Here is a 24703-nt window from a genome sequence, read left to right as displayed (position 1 = left end):
GTGTGTACACAGCTGGGAGGCCACTGTGTGTACACAGCTCTGAGTCAGGAAATTACAAACTGGGAATAGCATAAGAAGGTTAATTCTTTCCCTATCTCTCTTCCTCCTTCTAATCTCCCTCTCTCTCTCTTCTTTTCTTAACTATTTCGTTTTCTTCTCTCTTCTAATCTCTCTTCCTTGTACCTTCTTATTTGTGTGTGTGTGTGTGTGTGTGTGTGTGTGTGTGTGTGTGTGTGTGTGTGTGTGTGTGTGTGTGTGTGTGTGCGCGCGCGCTCACTCGTGTTTCTCATACCGTCATTACTACAATCTAAATACAATCTAGATAATTTAAAATTTTTCACGGGGAAGCGGAAGAGAATTCTTCCTCTGTAAACCATGCGTGTCGTAAGAAGCGACTAAAATGCCGGGAGCAAGGTGTTAGTAACCCCCTTCTCCTGTATAAATTACTAAATGTAAAGTTAAGAAAAACTTGGTGGGTCACCTTGCCTCGGTGAGTGACGGCCCGAGTGTTACAAAAATAATTTGACAAACAGGAATAATTACATAATTCTGTTTACACTTCTACACCGATAGTCAGATTTTTGACTCTCAATGTAACTTCGCTTGAAAAAAATACATTTGCACTTTATATATGTGAATGAATTGTTTGAGTCAGTACACTGTTCACTTAATGAAGAGGAAGTGAATGAATGAACATTAACAGCTCCCGTAACATTAATTAATAGAATGTTGGTGAAAATATTGAATGAACAGAGCGTGTTATGTACAGGTATTGTTAGCTATAAATAATCTTCAATGGCAGTAATTGAATTTACAGTAATAGACATGAGAAGCGCTATACATTAATACACTGTGTGGGAACACCGATACACATTATATTAATGGATAGTTTTCAGGTATATACATAGCAGGTATATACATAGCAGGTATATACATAGCAGGTATATACACAGCAGGTGTATACATAGCAGGTATATACACAGCAGGTATATACATAGCAGGTATATACATAGCAGGTATATACACAGCAGGTATATACATAGCAGGTATATACATATCAGGTATATACACAGTAGGTATATACACAGCAGGTATATACACAGCAGGTATATACATAGCAGGTATATACACAGCAGGTATATACATAGCAGGTAGGAAAACATTTACCAGCATGCAATAGCATGCAGGGAAACTTTACACGTATATACAGAATGCAAAGGTAGTTTATATGAATACAATTGACTTGGGACATTTTATACAAATATACATGATAAAACAGCAAGTTAAATAAATACAAGGTGTATGAACACTATGAGATACTCTCCTTTGTGAGTATACACTAAGATATATGCACCTACTAGTGTATATATACAGAGATATATATACCTCTTGCTGTGTATATCCTGTACTTATAAAACTAACTCTTATTATGACATTTTTGGGTGTCAAGAAGACAACTCTCTTCCAAACATTATTCAAACTATAATTCACGATTTCACAAGCAGCGTCGACTACCAGAAACATAACTCACGAAATCGTAATGACACGATTGCAAACAAACCATACCCCGGCTGGGATTGAACCCGCGGTCAGAGAGTCTCAAAACTCCAGCCCGTCGCGTTAGCCACTAGACCAGCTAGTTGGACGAATCTTATTGTGGCTAGCTGGTCTAGTGGCTAACACAACGGGCTGGAGTTTTGAGACTCTCCGACCGCGGGTTCAATCCCAGCCGAATTATGGGAGTCTAATCCAATAGTTATAATTACAACCGTAATTTTTAAAAAGGAGGGTGGACCGGTAAGCCAGCGAAAGGCCTCGGTCAGACAACCTAAGGTTCTAGTGTAGTTCCAGGTGTGGTTCCAGGTGTAGTTCCAGGTGTGGTTCCAGGTGTAGTTCCAGGTGTGGTTCCAGGTGTAGTTCCAGGTGTGGTTCCAGGTGTAGTTCCAGGTGTGGTTCCAGGTGTGGTTCCAGGTGTAGTTCCAGGTGTGGTTCCAGGTGTAGTTCCAGGTGTGGTTCCAGGTGTAGTTCCAGGTTTGGTTCCAGGTGTAGTTCCAGGTGTAGTTCCAGGTGTGGTTCCAGGTGTGGTTCCAGGTGTGGTTCCAGGTGTAGTTCCAGGTGTGGTTCCAGGTGTAGTTCCAGGTGTGGTTCCAGGTGTAGGTCCTAACCCACTTAACCAATGGAAGTCTCTCATCTCGCATTTTAAGTATAACAAATTCGGTATTATTAAGCTGTTGTTGTTGGTACATGGAAACAGTCTGTATCTTTGTATTAATGCTTGTATTAATTTATACAACAAGAAACAGTGTTAATACTTTTATACATCAAAATAAATCCATATTAAGAAAGAAATATTACACCATTGATCTCACTGTTTCTTTATTTCCAATTCACACTATTTTTATCCTATTTCACACCATTTTACACTTTTACACCCTATTTAACTCCCTCTAATTCACTTTATTTCTCATATAAATTACTCATTTACAACTCGTAAATTATATAAACAAAATATTTCTCACTCTTAGTACCATCGATATATAAATTTATTAACAAAAGTATTATGCCTAAATTACCAAATATAAACACCTTTATTAACAAAAAAATTATTTATTCCCCATGACAGATTATATTATATTAACATGTAAAAACTACGATGTTTTTACCTTATTAATTCCCAACAAACACATCGGTGCTCTAAAAAACACTAGTGCTCTAAAACTGCAACAAAAACATCGGTGCTCTAAAAAACACTAGTGCTCTAAAACTGCAACAAAAACATCGGTGCTCTAAAAAACACTAGTGCTCTAAAACTGCAACAAAAACATCGGTGCTCTAAAAAACACTAGTGCTCTAAAACTGCAACAAAAACATCGGTGCTCTAAAAAACACTAGTGCTCTAAAACTGCAACAAAAACATCGGTGCTCTAAATATTGCAACAAAAAATACTAGTGCTCTAAAATGCAACAAAAACACTAGTGCTCTAAAAATTATAACAAAAACATCGGTGCTCTAAAAATTATAACAAAAACATCGGTGCTCTAAAAATTATAACAAAAACATCGGTGCTCTAAAAATTATAACAAAAACATCGCTCTAAAAATTATAACAAAAACATCGGTGCTCTAAAAATTATAACAAAAACATCGCTCTAAAAATTATAACAAAAACATCGCTCTAAATATTATAACAAAAACATCGGTGCTCTAAAAATTATAACAAAAACATCGCTCTAAAAATTATAACAAAAACATCGGTGCTCTGACAATTATAACAAAAACATCGGTGCTCTGACAATTATAACAAAAACATCGGTGCTCTGACAATTATAACAAAAACATCGGTGCTCTGACAATATCAGTAAAACAAACAAAGGTTTGCTTGTTGTCATACAACTCCCATATAAATGCTATACAAATTTCCGCTGTTTGTAATATACATTTACCAAATGAAGTGAAAAGCAGTTTAGTCTATAACGTAATATTAGTGTATTAACAGTGACCTTCACACAGTTAACAGTGACCTTCACACAGTTAACAGTGACCTTCACACAGTTAACAGTGACCATCACACAGTTAACAGTGACCTTCACACAGTTAACAGTGACCTTCACACAGTTAACAGTGACCTGACAGTGACCTTCACACAGTTAACAGTGACCTTCACACAGTTAACAGTGACCATCACACAGTTAACAGTGACCTTCACACAGTTAACAGTGACCTTCACACAGTTAACAGTGACCATCACACAGTTAACAGTGACCTTCACACAGTTAACAGTGACCTTCACACAGTTAACAGTGACCTTCACACAGTTATCAGTGACCTTCACAGTTATCAGTGACCTTCACACAGTTAACAGTGACCATCACACAGTTAACAGTGACCTTCACACAGTTAACAGTGACCATCACACAGTTATCAGTGACCTTCACACAGTTAACAGTGACCTTCACACAGTTAACAGTGACCTTCACACAGTTATCAGTGACCTTCACACAGTTATCAGTGACCTTCACACAGTTATCAGTGACCTTCACACAGTTAACAGTGACCATCACACAGTTAACAGTGACCTTCACACAATTAACAGTGACCATCACACAGTTAACAGTGACCTTCACACAGTTAACAGTGACCATCACACAGTTAACAGTGACCTTCACACAGTTAACACTGACCTTCACACAGTTAACAGTGACCTTCACAGTTAACACTGACCATCACAGTTAACAGTGACCATCACAGTTAACAGTGACCTTCACACAGTTATCAGTGACCATCACACAGTTAACAGTGACCTTCACAGTTAACAGTGACCTTCACACAGTTAACAGTGACCATCACACAGTTAACAGTGACCTTCACACAGTTAACAGTGGCCTTCACACAGTTAACACTGACCTTCACACAGTTAACAATGACCTTCACACAGAACAGTGACTAATAGTGACACACAGTTAACAGTGACCTTCACACAGTTAACACTGACCTTCACACAGTTAACAGTGACCTTCACACAGTTAACACTGACCTTCACACTGTTAACACTGACCTTCACACAGTTAACAGTGACCTTCACACTGTTAACACTGACCTTCACACAGTTAACACTGACCTTCACACAGTTAACAGTGACCTTCACACAGTTAACACTGACCTTCACACAGTTAACAGTGACCTTCACACAGTTAACAGTGACCTTCACACTGTTAACACTGACCTTCACACAGTTAACAGTGACCTTCACACAGTTAACACTGGCCTTCACACAGTTAACAGTGACCTTCACACAGTTAACAGTGACCTTCACACAGTTAACAGTGATCTTCACACAGTTAACAGTGACCTTCACAGTTAACACTGACCTTCACACAGTTAACACTGACCTTCACACAGTTAACAGTGACCTTCACACTGTTAACAGTGACCTTCACACAGTTAACAGTGACCTTCACACAGTTAACAGTGACCTTCACACAGTTAACAGTGACCTTCACACAGTTAACAGTGACCTTCACACAGTTAACAGTGACCTTCACACAGTTAACAGTGACCTTCACACAGTTAACAGTGACCTTCACACAGTTAACAGTGACCTTCACACAGTTAACACTGACCTTCACACAGTTAACAGTGACCTTCACACAGTTAACACTGACCTTCACACAGTTAACAGTGACCTTCACACAGTTAACACTGACCTTCACACAGTTAACAATGACCTTCACACAGTTAACAGTGACTTTCACACAGCTAATAGTGACCTTCACACAGTTAACAGTGACCTTCACACAGTTAACACTGACCTTCACACAGTTAACACTGACCTTCACACAGTTAACAGTGACCTTCACACAGTTAACACTGACCTTCACCCAGTTAACAGTGGCCTTCACACAGTTAACACTGACCTTCACACAGTTAACAGTGACCTTCACACAGTTAACACTGACCTTCACACAGTTAACAGTGACCTTCACAAAGTTAACAATGACCTTCACACAGTTAACAGTGACCTTCACACAGTTAACAGTGACCTTCACACAGTTAACAATGACCTTCACACAGTTAAAAATGACCTTCACGCAGTTAACAGTGACTTTCACACAGTTAACAGTGACCTTCACACTGTTAACAGTGACCTTCACACAGTTAACAGTGACTTTCACACAGCTAATAGTGACCTTCACACAGTTAACAGTGACCTTCACACAGTTAACAGTGACCTTCACACAGTTAACAGTGACCTTCACACAGTTAACAGTGACCTTCACACAGTTAACAGTGACCTTCACACAGTTAACAGTGACCTTCACACTGTTAACAGTGACCTTCACACTGTTAACACTGACCTTCAGACAGTTAACACTGGCCTTCACACAGTTAACACTGACCTTCACACAGTTAACACTGACCTTTACACAGTTAACAGTGACCTTCACACAGTTAACATTGACCTTCACACAGTTAACAGTGACCTTCACACAGTTAATAGTGACCTTCACACAGTTAACAGTGACCTTCACACAGTTAACAGTGACCTTCACACAGTTAACAGTGACCTTCACACAGTTAACACTGACCTTTACACAGTTAACAGTGACCTTCACACAGTTAACATTGACCTTCACACAGTTAACAGTGACCTTCACACAGTTAACAGTGACCTTCACACAGTTAACACTGACCTTCACACAGTTAACAGTGACCTTCACACAGTTAACACTGACCTTCACACAGTTAACAGTGACCTTCACACAGTTAACACTGACCTTCACACAGTTAACAGTGACCTTCACACAGTTAACAGTGACCTTCACACATTTAACAGTGACCTTCACACAGTTAACACTGACCTTCACACAGTTAACACTGACCTTCACACAGTTAACAGTGACCTTCACACATTTAACAGTGACCTTCACACAGTTAACAGTGACCTTCACACAGTTAACAGTGACCTTCACACAGTTAACACTGACCATCACACAGTTAACAGTGACCTTCACACAGTTAACACTGACCTTCACATAGTTAACACTGACCATCACACAGTTAACACTGACCTTCACACAGTTAACACTGACCATCACACAGTTAACACTGACCTTCACACAGTTAACACTGACCATCACACAGTTAACACTGACCATCACACAGTTAACACTGACCTTCACACAGTTAACACTGACCATCACACAGTTAACACTGACCTTCACACAGTTAACACGACCTTCACACAGTTAACACGACCTTCACACAGTTAACATTGACCTTCACACAGTTAACACTGACCATCACACAGTTAACACGACCTTCACACAGTTAACACTGACCATCACACAGTTAACACTGACCTTCACAAAGTTAACAATGACCATCACACAAGACCACCAAAGTTAACAACGTTAACAAAACATTTCAATTTGTTGAAATTTGTCCTTTTAATGATAACACTGCTTTGTACACCTAACATGAATATGCAAATTTTATATTCATAGACATTTTTTACCTGCATTCATTGTAATATATATATATATATATATATATATATATATATATATATATATATATATATATATATATAGTATATATATATATATATATATATATATATATATATATATATATATATATATATATATATATATATATATATATATGTGTGTGTGTGTGTGTGTGTGTGTGTGTGTGTGTGTGTGCTCACCTAGTTGTGGTTGCGGGGGTCGAGTCACAGCTCCTGGACCCGCCTCTTCACCTGGCCGCTACACGGTCATCTTCCTGCTCCTTGAGCTTTATCATACCTCTTCTTAAAGCTATGTATGTGTGTGTGTGTGTGTGTGTGCACTCACCTAGCTGTGGTTGCAGGGGTCGAGTCACAGTTCCTGGCCTGGTGTGTTTATAAACCCTATAATAGGGATTATGAACATCGTGTAATACACTGAGAGTCATACACCTTCATGTATATATCCTATATTATTATTTTTACAATAGTAGTAGTAGTAGTAGTAGTAGTGTTAGTTGTAATTGCAAAGTGATAGTAGTAGTAGTAGTAGCAACAGTAGTAGTAGTAGTAGTAGTATATTTATTTACATGATATGTTAAATCAGCATAATTAGTAGTGGATTTTGTACTGGCTTATCATGGCATGGTGACTGACCAGCCATTCTGTTGGTGACGTGTGTAAGTCTCCACGTTATCTCATAGAGCCTGTGGCAGGCCATAAAGCCTCTGGAAGCCACTAATCTCCACATCTTGCTTTAAGAATTCTCCAGGTATTGTGGGTTAAGAAAAGGCAGGTCTTGCGAGGGTAGACTCTCAAAGACTCGGATAACGCGCCACCATCACATCCACATTACCATTTACATCATGAAAGGCGCAATTTGGAAACTAAGCAAGATATCAATTTTCCTGGTGAATGTGCGTATATATATATATATATATATATATATATATATATATATATATATATATATATATATATATATATATATATATATATATATATATATATATATATATATATATATATATATACATATATATATATATATATATATATATATATATATATATATATATAAATATATATATATATATGTGTGTGTGTGTGTGTGTGTGTATATATTAATATTAGAGGTAGAAGGCCGGTAGACAGAAACCACCCTGGGAGGTACTACCGTCCTGCCAAGTGAGTGTAAAACGGAATCCTGTAATTGTTTTACATGATGGTAGGATTGCTGGTGTCTTTTTCCTGTCTCTTAAACATGCAAGATTTCAGGTACGTCTTGCTACTTCTACTTACACTTAGGTCACACTACACATATATGTACAAGCATATATATATATATATACACACCTCTCTGGGTTTTCTTCTATTTTCTTTCTAGTTCTTATTCTTGTTTACTTCCTCTTATCTCCATGGGGAAGTGGAACAGAATTCTTCCTCCGTAAGCCATGTGTGTTGTAAGAGGCGACTAAAAAGCTGGATGTCCTGGCTTTAAGTGAAACAAAGCTGAAGGGGGTGGGAGAGTGTCAGTGGAAAGGAATAAATGGGATTAGGTCAGGGGTTTCAAATAGAATTAGAGCTAAAGAAGGAGTAGCAATAATGTTGAAGGATAAGTTATGGCAGGAAAAGAGGGACTATAAATGTATTAATTCAAGGATTATGTGGAGTAAAATAAAGATTGGATGTGAAAAGTGGGTTATAATAAGCGTGTAAGCACCTGGAGAAGAGAGAAGTGTAGAGGAGAGAGAGAGATTTTGGGAAATGTTAAGTGAATGCGTGGGGAGTTTTGAATCAAGTGTGAGAGTAATGGTGGTTGGGGATTTCAATGCTAAAGTGGGTAAAAATGTTATGGAGGGAGTAGTAGGTAAATTTGGGGTGCCAGGGGTAAATGTAAATGGGGAGCCTTTAATTGAGCTATGTGTAGAAAGAGATCTGGTAATAAGTAATACATATTTTATGAAAAGAGGATAAATAAATATACAAGTTATGATGTAGCACGTAATGAAAGTAGTTTATTAGATTATGTATTGGTGGATAAAAGGTTGATGGGTAGGCTCCAGGATGTACATGTTTATAGAGGGGCAACTGATATATCAGATCATTATTTAGTTGTAGCTACAGTTAGAGTAAGAGGTAGATGGGAAAAGAGGAAGGTGGCAACAACAAGTAAGAGGGAGGTGAAAGTGTATAAACTAAGGGAGGAGGAAGTTCAGGTGAGATATAAGCGACTTTTGGCAGAAAGGTGGGCTAGTGCAAAGATGAGTAGTGGGGGGGTTGAAGAGGGTTGGAATGGTTTTAAAAATGCATTATTAGAATGTGGGGCAGAAGCTTGTGGTAATAGGAGGGTGGGGGCAGGAGGAAAGAGGAGTGATTGGTGGAATGACGAAGTAAAGGGTGTGATAAAAGAGAAAAAGGTAGCTTATGAGAGGTTTTTACAAAGCACAAGTGTTATAAGAAGAGCAGAGTATATGGAGAGTAAAAGAAAGGTAAAGAGAGTGGTGAGAGAGTGCAAAAGGAGAGCAGATGATAGAGTGGGAGAGGCACTGTCAAAAAATTTTTTAATGAAAATAAGAAAAAAATTTGGAGTTAAGAAAGCCTAGGGAAAGTATGGATTTGTCAGTTAAAAACAGAGTAGGGGAGTTTGTAGATGGGGAGATGGAGGTATTATGTAGATGGCGAGAATATTTTGAGGAACTTTTAAATGTTAAGGAAGAAAGAGAGGCAGTAATTTCATGCACTGGTCAGGGAGGTATACCATCTTTTAGGAGTGAAGAAGAGCAGAATGTAAGTCTGGGGGAGGTACGTGAGGCATTACGTAGAATGAAAGGGGGTAAAGCAGCTGGAACTGATGGGATCATGACAGAAATGTTAAAAGCAGGGGGGATATAGTGTTGGAGTGGTTGGTATTTTTGTTTAATAAATGTATGAAAGAGGGGAAGGTACCTAGGGATTGGCGGAGAGCATGTATAGTCCCTTTATATAAAGGGAAAGGGGATAAAAGAGACTAAAAATTATAAAGGAATAAGTTTACTGAGTATATCAGGAAAAGTGTACGGTAGGGTTATAATTGAAAGAATTTGAGGTAAGACAGAATATAGGATTGCGGACGAGCAAGGAGGTTTCAGAGTGGGTAGGGGATGTGTAGATCAAGTGTTTACATTGAAGCATATATGTGAACAGTATTTAGATAAAGGTAGGGAAGTTTTTATTGCATTTATGGATTTAGAAAAGGCATATGATAGAGTGGATAGAGGAGCAATGTGGCAGATGTTGCAAGTATATGGAATAGGTGGTAAGTTATTAAATGCTGTTAAGAGTTTTTATGAGGATAGTGAGGCTCAGGTTAGGGTGTGTAGAAGAGAGGGAGACTACTTCCCGGTAAAAGTAGGTCTTAGACAGGGATGTGTAATGTCACCATGGTTGTTTAATATATTTATAGATGGGGTTGTAAAGGAAGTAAGTGCTAGGGTGTTCGGGAGAGGGGTGGGATTAAATTTTGGGCAATCAAATTCAAAATGGGAATTGACACAGTTACTTTTTGCTGATGATACTGTGCTTATGGGAGATTCTAAAGAAAAAATGCAAAGGTTAGTGGATGAGTTTGGGAATGTGTGTAAAGGTAGAAAGTTGAAAGTGAACATAGAAAAGAGTAAGGTAATGAGGGTATCAAATGATTTAGATAAAGAAAAATTGGATATCAAATTGGGGAGGAGGAGTATGGAAGAAGTGAATGTTTTCAGATATTTGGGAGTTGACGTGTCGGCGGATGGATTTATGAAGGATGAGGTTAATCATAGAATTGATGAGGGAAAAAAGGTGAGTGGTGCGTTGAGGTATATGTGGAGTCAAAAAACGTTATCTATGGAGGCAAAGAAGGGAATGTATGAAAGTATAGTAGTACCAACACTCTTACATGGGTGTGAAGCTTGGGTGGTAAATGCAGCAGCGAGGAGACGGTTGGAGGCAGTGGAGATGTCCTGTTTAAGGGCAATGTGTGGTGTAAATATTATGCAGAAAATTTGGAGTGTGGAAATTAGGAAAAGGTGTGGAGTTAATAAAAGTATTAGTCAGAGGGCAGAAGAGGGGTTGTTGAGGTGGTTTGGTCATTTAGAGAGAATGGATCAAAGTAGAATGACATGGAAAGCATATAAATCTATAGAGGAAGGAAGGAGGGGTAGGGGTCGTCCTCGAAAGGGTTGGAGAGAGGGGGTAAAGGTTTTGTGGGCAAGGGGCTTGGACTTCCAGCAAGCGTGCATGAGCGTGTTAGATAGGAGTGAATGGAGACGAATGATACTTGGGACCTAACGATCTGTTGGAGTGTGAGGAGGGTAATATTTAGTGAAGGGATTCAGGGAAACCGGTTATTTTCATATAGTCGGACTTGAGTCCCGGAAATGGGAAGTACAGTGCCTGCACTTTAAAGGAGGGGTTTGGGATATTGGCAGTTTGGAGGGATATGTTGTGTATCTTTATACGTATATGCTTCTAAACTGTTATATTCTGGGCACCTCTGCAAAAACAGTGATAATGAGTGAATGTGGTGAAAGTGTTGAATGATGATGAAAGTATTTTCTTTTTGGGGATTTTCTTTCTTTTTTGGGTCACCCTGCCTCGGTGGGAGACGGCCGACTTGTTGAATATATATATATATATATATATATATATATATATATATATATATATATATATATATATATATATATATATATATATTAGGTAAAATCCCATCTTGAGAGGTGGGAAACAGGTGACGTACAGCCTTGATGACTCGTGTAGTGGATAGGTTTTAAACTAGAACCTGATAAAGCAAACACTTCATCCCTTTCTCGGGTCCAGTCTCGTTAAAACATTTCCTAAGCCCTATATGACCTCTTCAGGTTTCACACTTCTAAATAACATAACGAGCTCACAAAACAATTCATGCTTCATTACAAACATTAAGTTCTTACCATGGAATTTGGATCAATGGATCCGAAGCTCCTTATGTAGAGTTCACACATGACGTTAGTGGCGTTATCTGCAAGAAAATAATAATATAATAATAATAATTATTATCATTTTTAATTCAACTTTGATCAAGAGTTTCTTCTCATAATATAAGATATAACACTGAGTCATCTACATTATTCTAACAATAACATCGCATTTTTTCACAGATAATATTATATTCTCTTAAAAACAGCACATTTTGTTGGCAATAAAGTCAACATATATATATATATATATATATATATATATATATATATATATATATATATATATATATATATATATATATATATATATATATATATATATATATATAAGGTAGTATTGGAACATATATATATATATATATCTCCTAAATTATGCGACATATACTCAAGAGTTGCCAACCTGCCAGCAAGTGGCACAGTTGTAGATGCTACTACAAAGGTGCCCAGATGCCCCTGCCAGCAAAAGCTGTAGATCTATTTGACAAACTTATTTATGTCTATTTGAAAAAATACCTCCCATGTTCATCTTCATATACCTCCCATCTGCCACACTCCCACATCTCCCTCCCACACTGCCACATCTCCCTCCCACACTGCCACATCTCCCTCCCACACTGCCACATCTCCCTCCCACACTCCCACATCTCCCTCCCACACTCCCACATCTCCCTCCCACACAGCCACATCTCCCTCCCACACTGCCACATCTCCCTCCCACACTGCCACATCTCCCTCCCACACTGCCACATCTCCCTCCCACACTGCCACATCTCCCTCCCACACTGCCACATCTCCCTCCCACACTGCCACATCTCCCTCCCACACTGCCACATCTCCCTCCCACACTGCCACATCTCCCTCCCACACTCCCACATCTCATCCTCCCACACTGCCACATCTCCCTCCCACACTGCCACATCTCCCTCCCACACTGCCACATCTCCCTCCCACACTGCCACATCTCCCTCCCACACTGCCACATCTCCCTCCCACACTGCCACATCTCCCTCCCACACTGCCACATCTCCCTCCCACACTGCCCTCCCACACACATCTCCCTCCCACACTGCCACATCTCCCTCCCACACTCTCCCTCCCACACTGCCACATCTCCCTCCCACACTCCCACACTGCCACGTCTCCCTCCCACACTCCCACATCTCCCTCCCACACTGCCACATCTCCCTCCCACACTGCCACATCTCCCTCCCACACTCCCACATCTCCCTCCCACACTCCCACATCTCACTCCCACACTCCCACATCTCCCTCCCACACTGCCACATCTCCCTCCCACACTCCTACATCTCCCTCCCACACTCCCACATCTCCCTCCCACACTGCCACATCTCCCTCCCACACTGCCACATCTCCCTCCCACACTCCAACATCTCCCTCCCACACTGCCACATCTCCCTCCCACACTGCCACATCTCCCTCCCACACTCCCACATCTCCCTCCCACACTCCACCATCTCCCTCCCACACTGCCACATCTCCCTCCCACACTGCCACATCTCCCTCCCACACTGCCACATCTCCCTCCCACACTGCCACATCTCCCTCCCACACTCCCACATCTCCCTCCCACACTGCCACATCTCCCTCCCACACTCCCACATCTCCCTCCCACACTCCCACATCTCCCTCCCACACTCCTACATCTCCCTCCCACACTGCCACATCTCCCTCCCACACTGCCACATCTCCCTCCCACACTCCTACATCTCCCTCCCACACTCCCACATCTCCCTCCCACACTCCCACATCTCCCTCCCACACTGCCACACCTCCCTCCCACACTGCCACATCTCCCTCCCACACTCCCACATCTCCCTCCCACTATCCCTCATCTCCCTCCCACACTGCCACATCTCCCTCCCACACTCCTACATCTCCCTCCCACACTGCCACATCTCCCTCCCACACTCCCACATCTCCCTCCCACACTGGCACATCTCCCTCCCACACTCCCACATCTCACTCCCACACTCCCACATCTCCCTCCCACACTGCCACATCTCCCTCCCACACTCCTACATCTCCCTCCCACACTCCCACATCTCCCTCCCACACTGCCACATCTCCCTCCCACACTCCACATCTCCCTCCCACACTGCCACATCTCCCTCCCACACTCCCACATCTCCCTCCCACACTGGCACATCTCCCTCCCACACTCCCACATCTCCCTCCCACACTCCCACATCTCCCTCCCACACTCCCACATCTCCCTCCCACACTGCCACATCTCCCTCCCACACTGCCACATCTCCCTCCCACACTCCCACATCTCCCTCCCACACTGCCACATCTCCCTCCCACACTGCCACATCTCCCTCCCACACTCCCACATCTCCCTCCCACACTGCCACATCTCCCTCGCACACTGCCACATCTCCCTCCCACACTCCCACATCTCCCTCCCACACTCCTACATCTCCCTCCCACACTCCCACATCTCCCTCCCACACTGCCACATCTCCCTCCCACACTGCCACATCTCCCTCCCACACTGCCACATCTCCCTCCCACACTCCCACATCTCCCTCCCACACTCCCACATCTCCCTCCCACACTCCCACATCTCCCTCCCACACTGCCACATCTCCCTCCCACACTCCTACATCTCCCTCCCACACTGCCACATCTCCCTCCCACACTGCCACATCTCCCTCCCACACTCCCACATCTCCCTCCCACACTCCCACATCTCCCTCCCACACTGCCACATCTCCCTGCCACACTGCCACATCTCCCTCCCACACTCCTACATCTCCCTCCCACACTCCCACATGTCCCTCCCACACTCCCACATCTCCCTCCCACACTGCCACATCTCCCTCCCACACTCCTACATCTCCCTCCCACACTGCCACATCTCCCTCCCACACTGCCACATCTCCCTCCCACACTGCCACATCTCCCTCCCACACTCCTACATCTCCCTCCCACACTGCCACATCTCCCTCCCACACTGCCACATCTCCCTCCCACACTCCTACATCTCCCTCCCACACTGCCACATCTCCCTCCCACACTGCCACATCTCCCTCCCACACTCCTACATCTCCCTCCCACACTCCCACATGTCCCTCCCACACTCCCACATCTCCCTCCCACACTGCCACATCTCCCTCCCACACTGCCACATCTCCCTCCCACACTGCCACATCTCCCTCCCACACTGCCACATCTCCCTCCCACACTGCCACATCTCCCTCCCACACTCCTACATCTCCCTCACACACTGCCACATCTCCCTCCCACACTGCCACATCTCCCTCCCACACTGCCACATCTCCCTCCCACACTGCCACATCTCCCTCCCACACTCCCACATCTCCCTCCCACACTGCCACATCTCCCTCCCACACTGCCACATCTCCCTCCCACACTGCCACATCTCCCTCCCACACTGCCACATCTCCCTCCCACACTGCCACATCTCCCTCCCACACTCCCACATCTCCCTCCCACACTGCCACATCTCCCTCCCACACTGCCACATCTCCCTCCCACACTGCCACATCTCCCTCCCACACTGCCACATCTCCCTCCCACACTCCCACATCTCCCTCCCACACTGCCACATCTCCCTCCCACACTCCCACATCTCCCTCCCACACTCCCACATCTCCCTCCCACACTCCCACATCTCCCTCCCACACTGCCACATCTCCCTCCCACACTGCCACATCTCCCTCCCACACTGCCACATCTCCCTCCCACACTGCCACATCTCCCTCCCACACTGCCACATCTCCGTCCCACACTCCCACATCTCCCTCCCACACTGCCACATCTCCCTCCCACATCTCCCTCCCACACTCCCACAACACGTCTTCCCAATATTTATCCACAAATCCTGGCTGACTGGCAGGATAAGTTTTATCCACCTGGATGACAGGATTTCTTTGTCTCTTTAACTAACTTTGAGAGCGTCATTTTACACGTTTGTTTGTTTACAAAGTTTAGAACTTGAGGACCTGGATATTAATACCAAGTTAGTTCTTGCTCCTTACATTAAACAAGTTAGTTCTTGCTCCTTACATTAAACAAGTTAGTTCTTGCTCCTTACATTAAACAAGTTAGTTCTTGCTCCTTACATTAAACAAGTTAGTTCTTGCTCCTTACATTAAACAAGTTAGTTCTTACTCCTTACATTAAACAAGTTAGTTCTTGCTCCTTACATTAAACAAGTTAGTTCTTGCTCCTTACATTAAACAAGTTAGTTCTTGCTCCTTACATTAAACAAGTTAGTTCTTGCTCCTTACATTAAACAAGTTAAGTTTCTTACTGCTACCACCACTACTACACCTACCACCACTACTACACCTACCACCACTACTACACCTACCACCACTACTACACCTACCACCACTACTACACCTACCACCACTACTACAATTACCACCACTACTACACCTACCACCACTACTACACCTACCACTACTACTACACCTACCACCACTACTACACCTACCACCACTACTACACCTACCACCACTACTACACCTACCACCACTACACCTACCACCACTACTACACCTACCACCACTACACCTACCACCACTACTACACCTACCACCACTACACCTACCACCACTACTACACCTACCACCACTACACCTACCACCACTACTACACCTACCACCAGTACACCTACCACCACTACTACACCTACCACCACTACACCTACCACCACTACTACACCTACCACCACTACACCTACCACCACTACTACACCTACCACCACTACACCTACCACCACTACACCTACCACCACTACTACACCTACCACCACTACACCTACCACCACTACTACACCTACCACCACTACACCTACCACCACTACTACACCTACCACCACTACACCTACCACCACTACACCTACCACCATTTACACCTACACCATGTACACCCCTACCACCACTACCCTCACCACCACCGCACCTACCCCACACCTCCACCACTACTGCACCTCCCATACCCTACCACCACTACTCACCTCCACCACTCACCTACCACCCTACTGCACCTGCCACCACTCCCACCTACCACAACTGCCCCTGCCCCCCTGCCACCGCACTCCCACCACCACTCTACACCTACCACTGCACCGCCCCACTACCACCTCTGCACCTGCCCCCAAACACACTACCATCCACCACCTGCACCTCCCCCCTCTCCCCTGCCACTGCTACTGCACCTGCCCACCACTACTCACCTACCACCTACTCACACCTACCACCACCCCCCTACTCCCCTGCACCTCCACCACTGCTACACCACCACCACCTGCACCTCTCCCCACCCCCACTGCACCTCCCCCACCACTCACCTCCACCCCCTCCCCTCACCTACCACCACCTCCACCACCTACACCCCACCACTACTGCACCTACCACCACTACACCTACCACCACTGCACCTGCCACCCTGCACCTGCCACTGCCTGCCCCTGCCCACCTACCACCACTACTACACCACCACCATCACCCCCCTACCCACCACTGCACCTACCACCACTACACCTCACCACCCTCACTACCCCCGCACACCTGCCACCACTACTCACCTACCACCACTACCACCACTACCTACCACTGCTACCACCACTACACCTGCCACCATTTACCACCACTCACCTCCACCACTACTACCCTACCACACCACTACACCTACCCCCCTACTCACCACTACTCACCTACCACCACCTACACCACTCACCTACCACCACTGCCCCCCAACCACCACTACTACACCTACCACCACTCTACCCCTCCACCACTACTCCACCCCCTCACCTACCACTCCCACCTCCACCACTACACTACCACCACTACTCCCACCTCCCCACTGCCTCCCTCCCCCTGCCACCCTGACCTGCCCCCTGCACCTGCCACCCCCTTGCAACCTGCTCCTACCGCACTGCCCTCACTCACCCTCTCCCCACCCTCTACACCTGCCACCGCTCACCTCCACCCTCTCACCTACCCCCACTGCTGCCCTTTCCCCACTCACCTCCACTACTCACCTGCCACCACTCACTACCACCCTGCTCCCCTGCCCCCACTGCACCTCCACCCTCTGCACCTGCCCCACTGCACTACCCTCCACTCTACACCCCCACCTCACCTACCACCACTACTGCACCTGCCACCCCCTGCACCCTACCGCTCACCTCCCACCACTTCACCCTCCACCCCCACTCCCCACCACCCACACCCTGCTCCCCCTGCCACCACTACCTCCACCACTACTGCACCACCACCGCCACACTGCACCTGCCACCCACTACCACTGCCCTCCCCGCTCACCTGCCCCCACTCACCTCCACTGCTACTACCTCCGCCACTGCCCCCTGCCCTCACTGCACCCCACTGCTCTACCACCACTCCCTCCCCCCCTCCACCCCTGCACCTGCCACCACTACTGCACCTGCCACCCTGCTTGCCTGCCACTGCTATTCACCTCACTGCTACTGCACCTGCCCCACTGCACCTGCCACTCTGCTGCACCTCCACAGCTCTCGCCTCGCACCCTCTGCACCTGCCATCACGCCCTACCACCCCCCTGCTGCCCGCCACTGCTGCCTCCACACTGCACCAACCCACCCTACCACCACTCTCACCCCTGCCACTCTCACCTGCCACCATTACCCTGCCGCTGCACCTGCCACCACTCCCCCACCGCCCGCTCCCCTGCCACCACCTGCACCACCACCTCCCTGCCACCACTTACCGCCACCACTCCACCACCAGCAACAACAACACCTCCCACCCCACCATTGCTACGCACACACCACCTGCCACCATAAACACTGCTCACTACTGCCACTGCATCTACCACCCCCCTCGTCTACCACCACCCCCCTGCTCTATGCCTCCACCCACGCCTCCCCACCACCATGCTACTGCACCTGCCACCACTACTCTGCAAATTCTATTACTACTGCTACACCACTCTATGGTGCTACACCACCACCATACTCACCTCCACCACTGCACCTATCACCCTACCTGCCTACCACCACCCCCTACCAACTCCATCTACCACACCAACAAGAACAACCTCACCTCCACCCCTTACTACACTTACCACCACTCACCACCACCCCCAAACACTCTACCCAACTACCACTACATCTACCACCACCAAATATACCTACCACCACCACCACTACTCACCTACCACCACTCATCTACCACCACCACCACTACTACTCACCTACCACCTCTAACCTTCCATACTATTACTAGTTACTATTTCTACTACTACTACCCTACTACTTCTGGTACTACACCTACCACTACTACTATTATCACTACTGCACCTCAATTTACTACACCTACCATCTACTACACCTACCACTCTGTTGGTACTACACTACTACTCCCTACTACCCTCTCTGTTACTATTGTTACTATTAGCACTCTACTATGCTCTCACATACATCTTTGTCGTATCAACAAATATACTCTATATTAATCACTTAAAAAATCATAATAAATTTGCTTCTCTCGGGTCCAAAATTTTTATGTCCTATAAGATGAAATTGCTAATAATCTGCCATTTTTGCACCAATCCCCAACGTTTCGTTCACTTCGTTAACACAAGGAGCGTGACGTCACCGTTCTGGAGCGTGACGTAACCGTTCTGAGAACTGAAACAGAGAATTTATGTTCGATACCAACTCTTGTTAATGACATCAAGCGTTACATTATGACGTCAAGCGTTACATTATGACATCAAATGTTACATTATAACATCAAATGTTACACTATAACATCAAGCGTTACATTATGACATCAAATGTTACATTATGACATCAAATTTACATTATAACATCAAGCGTTACATTATGACATCAAATGTTACATTATAACATCAAATGTTACATTATAACATCAAATGTTACACTATAACATCAAGCGTTACATTATGACATCAAATGTTCATTATGACATCAAATGTTACATTATAACATCAAGCGTTATATTATGACATCAAATGTTACATTATAACATCAAATGTTACATTATAACATCAAGCGTTACATTATAACATCAAATGTTCATTATAACATCAAGCGTTACATTATAACATCAAGCGTTACATTATAACATCAAGCGTTACATTATAACATCAAATGTTACATTATAACATCAAGCGTTACTTATAACATCAAATTACATTTAAAAAAACATTATAACATAAAAGTTACATTAAAAATAAAGTTACATTATAACATAAAAGTTACATTATAACATCAAGTTATTATAACATCAAGCGTTACATTTAACATCAAATGTTACATTAAAAATCAAGCTTTCATTATAACATAAGCGTTACTTATAACATAAAATTTTACATTATAACATCAAATGTTACATTATAACTAAGCGTTACATTATAACTAACGTTTTTATAACATAAAAGGTTACATTATAACATCAAGCGTTACATTATAACATCAAGCGTTACATTATAACATCAATTACATTAAACTAAATTACATTATAACACAAGCGTTACATTATAACATCAAGCGTTCATTATAAATCAAGCGTTACATTATAACATCAACGTTACAATAACATCAAGCTTTAAATTATAACATCAAGCGTTACATTATAACTCAACGTTACATTATAACATCAAGCGTTACTTATAACATCAAGCGTTACTTATAACATCAAGGTTACATTTAACATCAAGCGTTACATTAAACATCAAGCGTTCTTATAACATCAAGCGTTCATTATAACATCAAGCGTTCATTATAACATCAAGCGTTCATTATAACATCAAGGTTACATTATAACATCGGTTTAAATTATAACATCAAGCGTTACATTATAACATCAAGCTTCTTATAACATCAAGCGTTACATTAAACATCAAGCGTTACATTATAAATCAAGCGTTACATTATAACTAAGCGTTACATTAAAACATCAACTTTAAATTATAACATCAACGTTACATTATAACATAAAAAGTTACTTATAACATAAAAAGTTATTATAACATCAAGCTTTAAATTATAACATCAAGCGTTACATTATAACCGGCGTTACATTTAACATAAAAATTACTTTAAACCAAGCGTTACTTATAACATCAAGGTTCATTATAACATAAAAGGTTACATTATAACATCAAGCGTTACATTATAACATCAAGGTTACATTAAACATAAGCGTTACATTATAACATCAACGTTACATTATAACTCCGTTACATAACATAAAGCGTTACATTATAATCAGGTTACATTATAACATCAAGCGTTACATTATAACATCAAGCGTTACATTAAACATCAAGCGTTACATTACCGGTTATTCAATTCATCCCTCCAATAAATCGCGAAAATTTTCAAAAACTTATCTAGACTATTATAAAGGAAAAAAAAAGGGGGAATGGGGGGGGGAAGGAGGGGGGGGGAAAGGAAAAGGGAAAAAGGAAGGAGGGGAGGAAGGGGGGAAAGGGAAGAGGAGAGAAGGGGGGAAGAGAAGAGAAGGGGAAGGGGGGGGGAGAGGAGAGAGGGAGGGAGAGAGAGGAGGAGGGGGAGGGAGAGAGAGGAGAGAGGGGGAGAGAGAGGGGGAGAGAGAGAGAGAGAGAGAGAGGAGAGAGAGGGAGAGAGGAGAGGAGAGAGAGAGAGAGAGAGAGAGAGAGGGGTTTTTTAATTCCCCAGGGAATAAATCATTAAATTTATCTTGAGCGGGACCGTGTATATCAGGTTTTCTTTGTTTTGTTTGTGAGGTGTGTGTTTTTGCTTGTGTTTGTTGTTGAAGGGGCATGAAAAGGTATTTTGTTCTTTTTGGGGCCGCAACCCCCGTATGGGTTATGCAGGTCCTCCCTCTGTATGCCCGTGTGGGTCATAAAATCTATCTGTGTCCCCGTCAAGGTACTCACGGGGGCACTCCTGGTACCTGGGCACTCACTGGGATTCACTGGGACTCAGGGATTCACTGGGGCACTCACTGGGGTTTTCCTGGGCACCCCTGGGGTGTTCACTGGGGTACCCCTGGGTATTCCGGGAAACCCCTCCTGGGTATTCCTGGGGGGCACTCACTGGGGTATTCACTGGGCCTCCTGGGGTATTCACGGGGGCACCCCTTTGGGGTGTTCACTGGGTCTCACTGGGGTATTCACTGGGGCACTCCTGGGGTATTCACTGGGGGCACTCAGGGGTATTCACAGGCCTCCTGGGGTACCTGGGCCTCACGGGGTATTCACTGGGCACTCACTGGGGTTTCACTGGGGCACTCACTGGGGTTTCACTGGGCACTCACTGGGGTTTCACTGGGCCTCCTGGGGTCTCACTGGCATTCGCTGAGGGCTCACTGGGCTCACAAAGGCCTCACTGGGTATTCACTGGGGTACTCACTGGGGCACTCACTGGGCACTCACTGGGTATTCATGAGGCACTCACTGGGGTGTTCACTGGGGGCACTCACTGGCACTCACTGAGTACACTGGGGCACTCACTGGGACTCAAGGGGGCCTCACTGAGGTATTCACTGGGCCTCACTGGGGCCTCCTGGGCACCCCTGGGGTATTCACTGGGGCACTCACGGGGTATTCAGGGCACTCACTGGGCACCCCGGGGTTTTCCCTGGGGCACTTGGGGGGTATTCCTGGGGGCACTCCGGGGTATTCACTGGGGCACTCCGGGGGTCTCACTAAGGCTTCGCTGGGGTCTCCTGGGTCTCACTGGGGGGCCTCACTAAGGCCTCACTGATTTCCCTGGGTACTCACTGGGGCACTCCTGAGGCATAACTGGGTATTCACTGGGGCCCTCCTGGGTGTTCACTGGGGGCACTCCAAAGGCATCACTGAGTATTCCTGGGGCCTCACTGGGGCACTCAATGGGGCACTCACTGGGGTTTCCTGGGGGCACCCCTGAGGCACTCACTGGGGTTTTCCCTGGGCCTCACTGGGGTTTCGGGCCCTCCTGAGGCACTCACTGGGGTATTCACTAGGCCTCACGGGGGTTTCACTGGGGCACTCACTGGGACTCACTGGGTATTCACTGGGGCACTCACTGGGATATTCATGGGGCACCCCCTGGGCCTCACTAAGGTTTCTGAGGCCTCCTGGGCCTCCGGGTTTCCTGGGCCTCAGGGCCTCGGGGGCCTCCTGGGTATTCACTGGGGCACTCACTGGGGGTTTCCTGGGGCACTCATGGAATTCACTGGGCCTCACTGGGGCCTCCTGAGGTATTCATGGGGCACTCACTGGGGCACTCCTGGGTATTCACTGGGGCACTCACGGAATTCACTGGGCACTCACTGGGGCACTCAGGGGTATTCCTGGGCCCCCCTGGGGTTTCACTGGGGGGCCTCACGGGGGGCCTCATTGGGTCCGGGGCACTCACGGGGGGTACATGAGGCACTCCTAGGTATTCACTGAGGCACTCCGGGTTTCACTGGGCCTCACTGGGGCCTCACTGGGTATTCACTGGGGACCACTGGGGCATCACTGGGTTTTCACTGAGACACTCACTGGGGGTTTACTGGGGCACTCACTGGGGCCTCCTGAGGTTTTCCTGGGCACTCAGGGGCACTCCGGGATTCACTGAGGCACTCACTGAGGTATTCACTGAGGCACTCACTGAGGCACTCACTGAGGTATTCACTGAGGCACTCACTGAGGTATTCACTGAGGCACTCACTGAGGTATTCACTGAGGCACTCACTGAGGTATTCACTGAGGCACTCACTGAGGTATTCACTGAGGCACTCACGGGGGGCCCACTGGGCCTCACGGGGAGGTATTCACTGAGGCACTCAGGGGTTATTCACTGGGCCCCCTGGGGTACTGGGCACTCCGGGGTATTCACTGGGGCCTCCTGGAAAACTCCTAGGCACTCACTGGGGTATTCACTGAGGCACTCCGGGCACTCATAGGCCTCACGGGGGATTACTGGGGGCACTCAGGGGTATTCACTGGGCACTCACTAAAAGCACTCCCAGGCACTCACTGAGGTATTCACTGAGGCACTCACTGAGGTGTTCACTGAGGCACTCACTGAGGCACTCAGGGGAATTCACTGGGGCCTCACTGGGGTTTCACTGGGGGCACTCACTGGGGCACTCACTGGGTATTCACTGGGCACTCACTGGGTATTCCTGGGCACTCCTGGGGCCCCCTGGGGGTATTCACTGGGCACTCACTGGGATATTCAGGGGGGCCTCACTGGGGGCCTCCTGGTTTCAGGGGGGCCCCCGGGGGCCCTCACGGGGGTTTCCTGGGGCACTCCGGGGGCCTCACTGGGGCCCTTTGGGGGGTTTTCCCTGAGGCCTCACTGGGGATTCACTGGGGGCATACTGGGGTATTCACTGGGGCCCCCTGGGCACTCACTGGGGGGTATTCACTGGGCACTCACTGGGGGCACTCATGGGGTTTTCCTGGGCACTCACGGATATTCACGGGCCTCACTGAGGCACTCACTGAGGTATTCACTGAGGCACTCACTGAGGCACTCACTGAGGTATTCACTGAGGCACTCACTGAGGCACTCACGGGGGTTTTCCCTGGGGCACTCACTGGGGTATTCACTGGGGCCTCCGGGGGAAATTCACTGAGACCTCCTGGGCACTCCCCTGGGGGTATTCACGGGGGTACTCACTGGGGCACTCCTGGGTCTCCTGGGCCTCATGGGTCTCACTGGGGCCTCACTGGGTATTCACTGGGCACC

The 24703-nt window shown here is 45.7% G+C and overlaps 1 protein-coding gene across 1 annotated transcript in view; it reads right to left on the bottom strand.

Annotated features, from left to right (window-relative positions):
- The window catches only part of LOC138855150 (glycine receptor subunit alpha-4-like), a 168267-nt gene that overhangs the window by 72218 nt on the left and 71346 nt on the right, over positions 1-24703 (bottom strand). Inside the window, exon 3 of the mRNA XM_070102650.1 lies at positions 11962-12029. Coding sequence (XP_069958751.1) covers positions 11962-12029 — 68 coding nt within the window. The remainder of the gene's footprint in view (positions 1-11961; positions 12030-24703) is intronic.

This window comes from Cherax quadricarinatus, chromosome 83 (genome assembly GCF_038502225.1).
Source record: "Cherax quadricarinatus isolate ZL_2023a chromosome 83, ASM3850222v1, whole genome shotgun sequence".
In the NCBI taxonomy this organism is placed as follows: domain Eukaryota; kingdom Metazoa; phylum Arthropoda; class Malacostraca; order Decapoda; family Parastacidae; genus Cherax; species Cherax quadricarinatus.
This window is presented reverse-complemented; position numbering and strand designations above follow the sequence as displayed.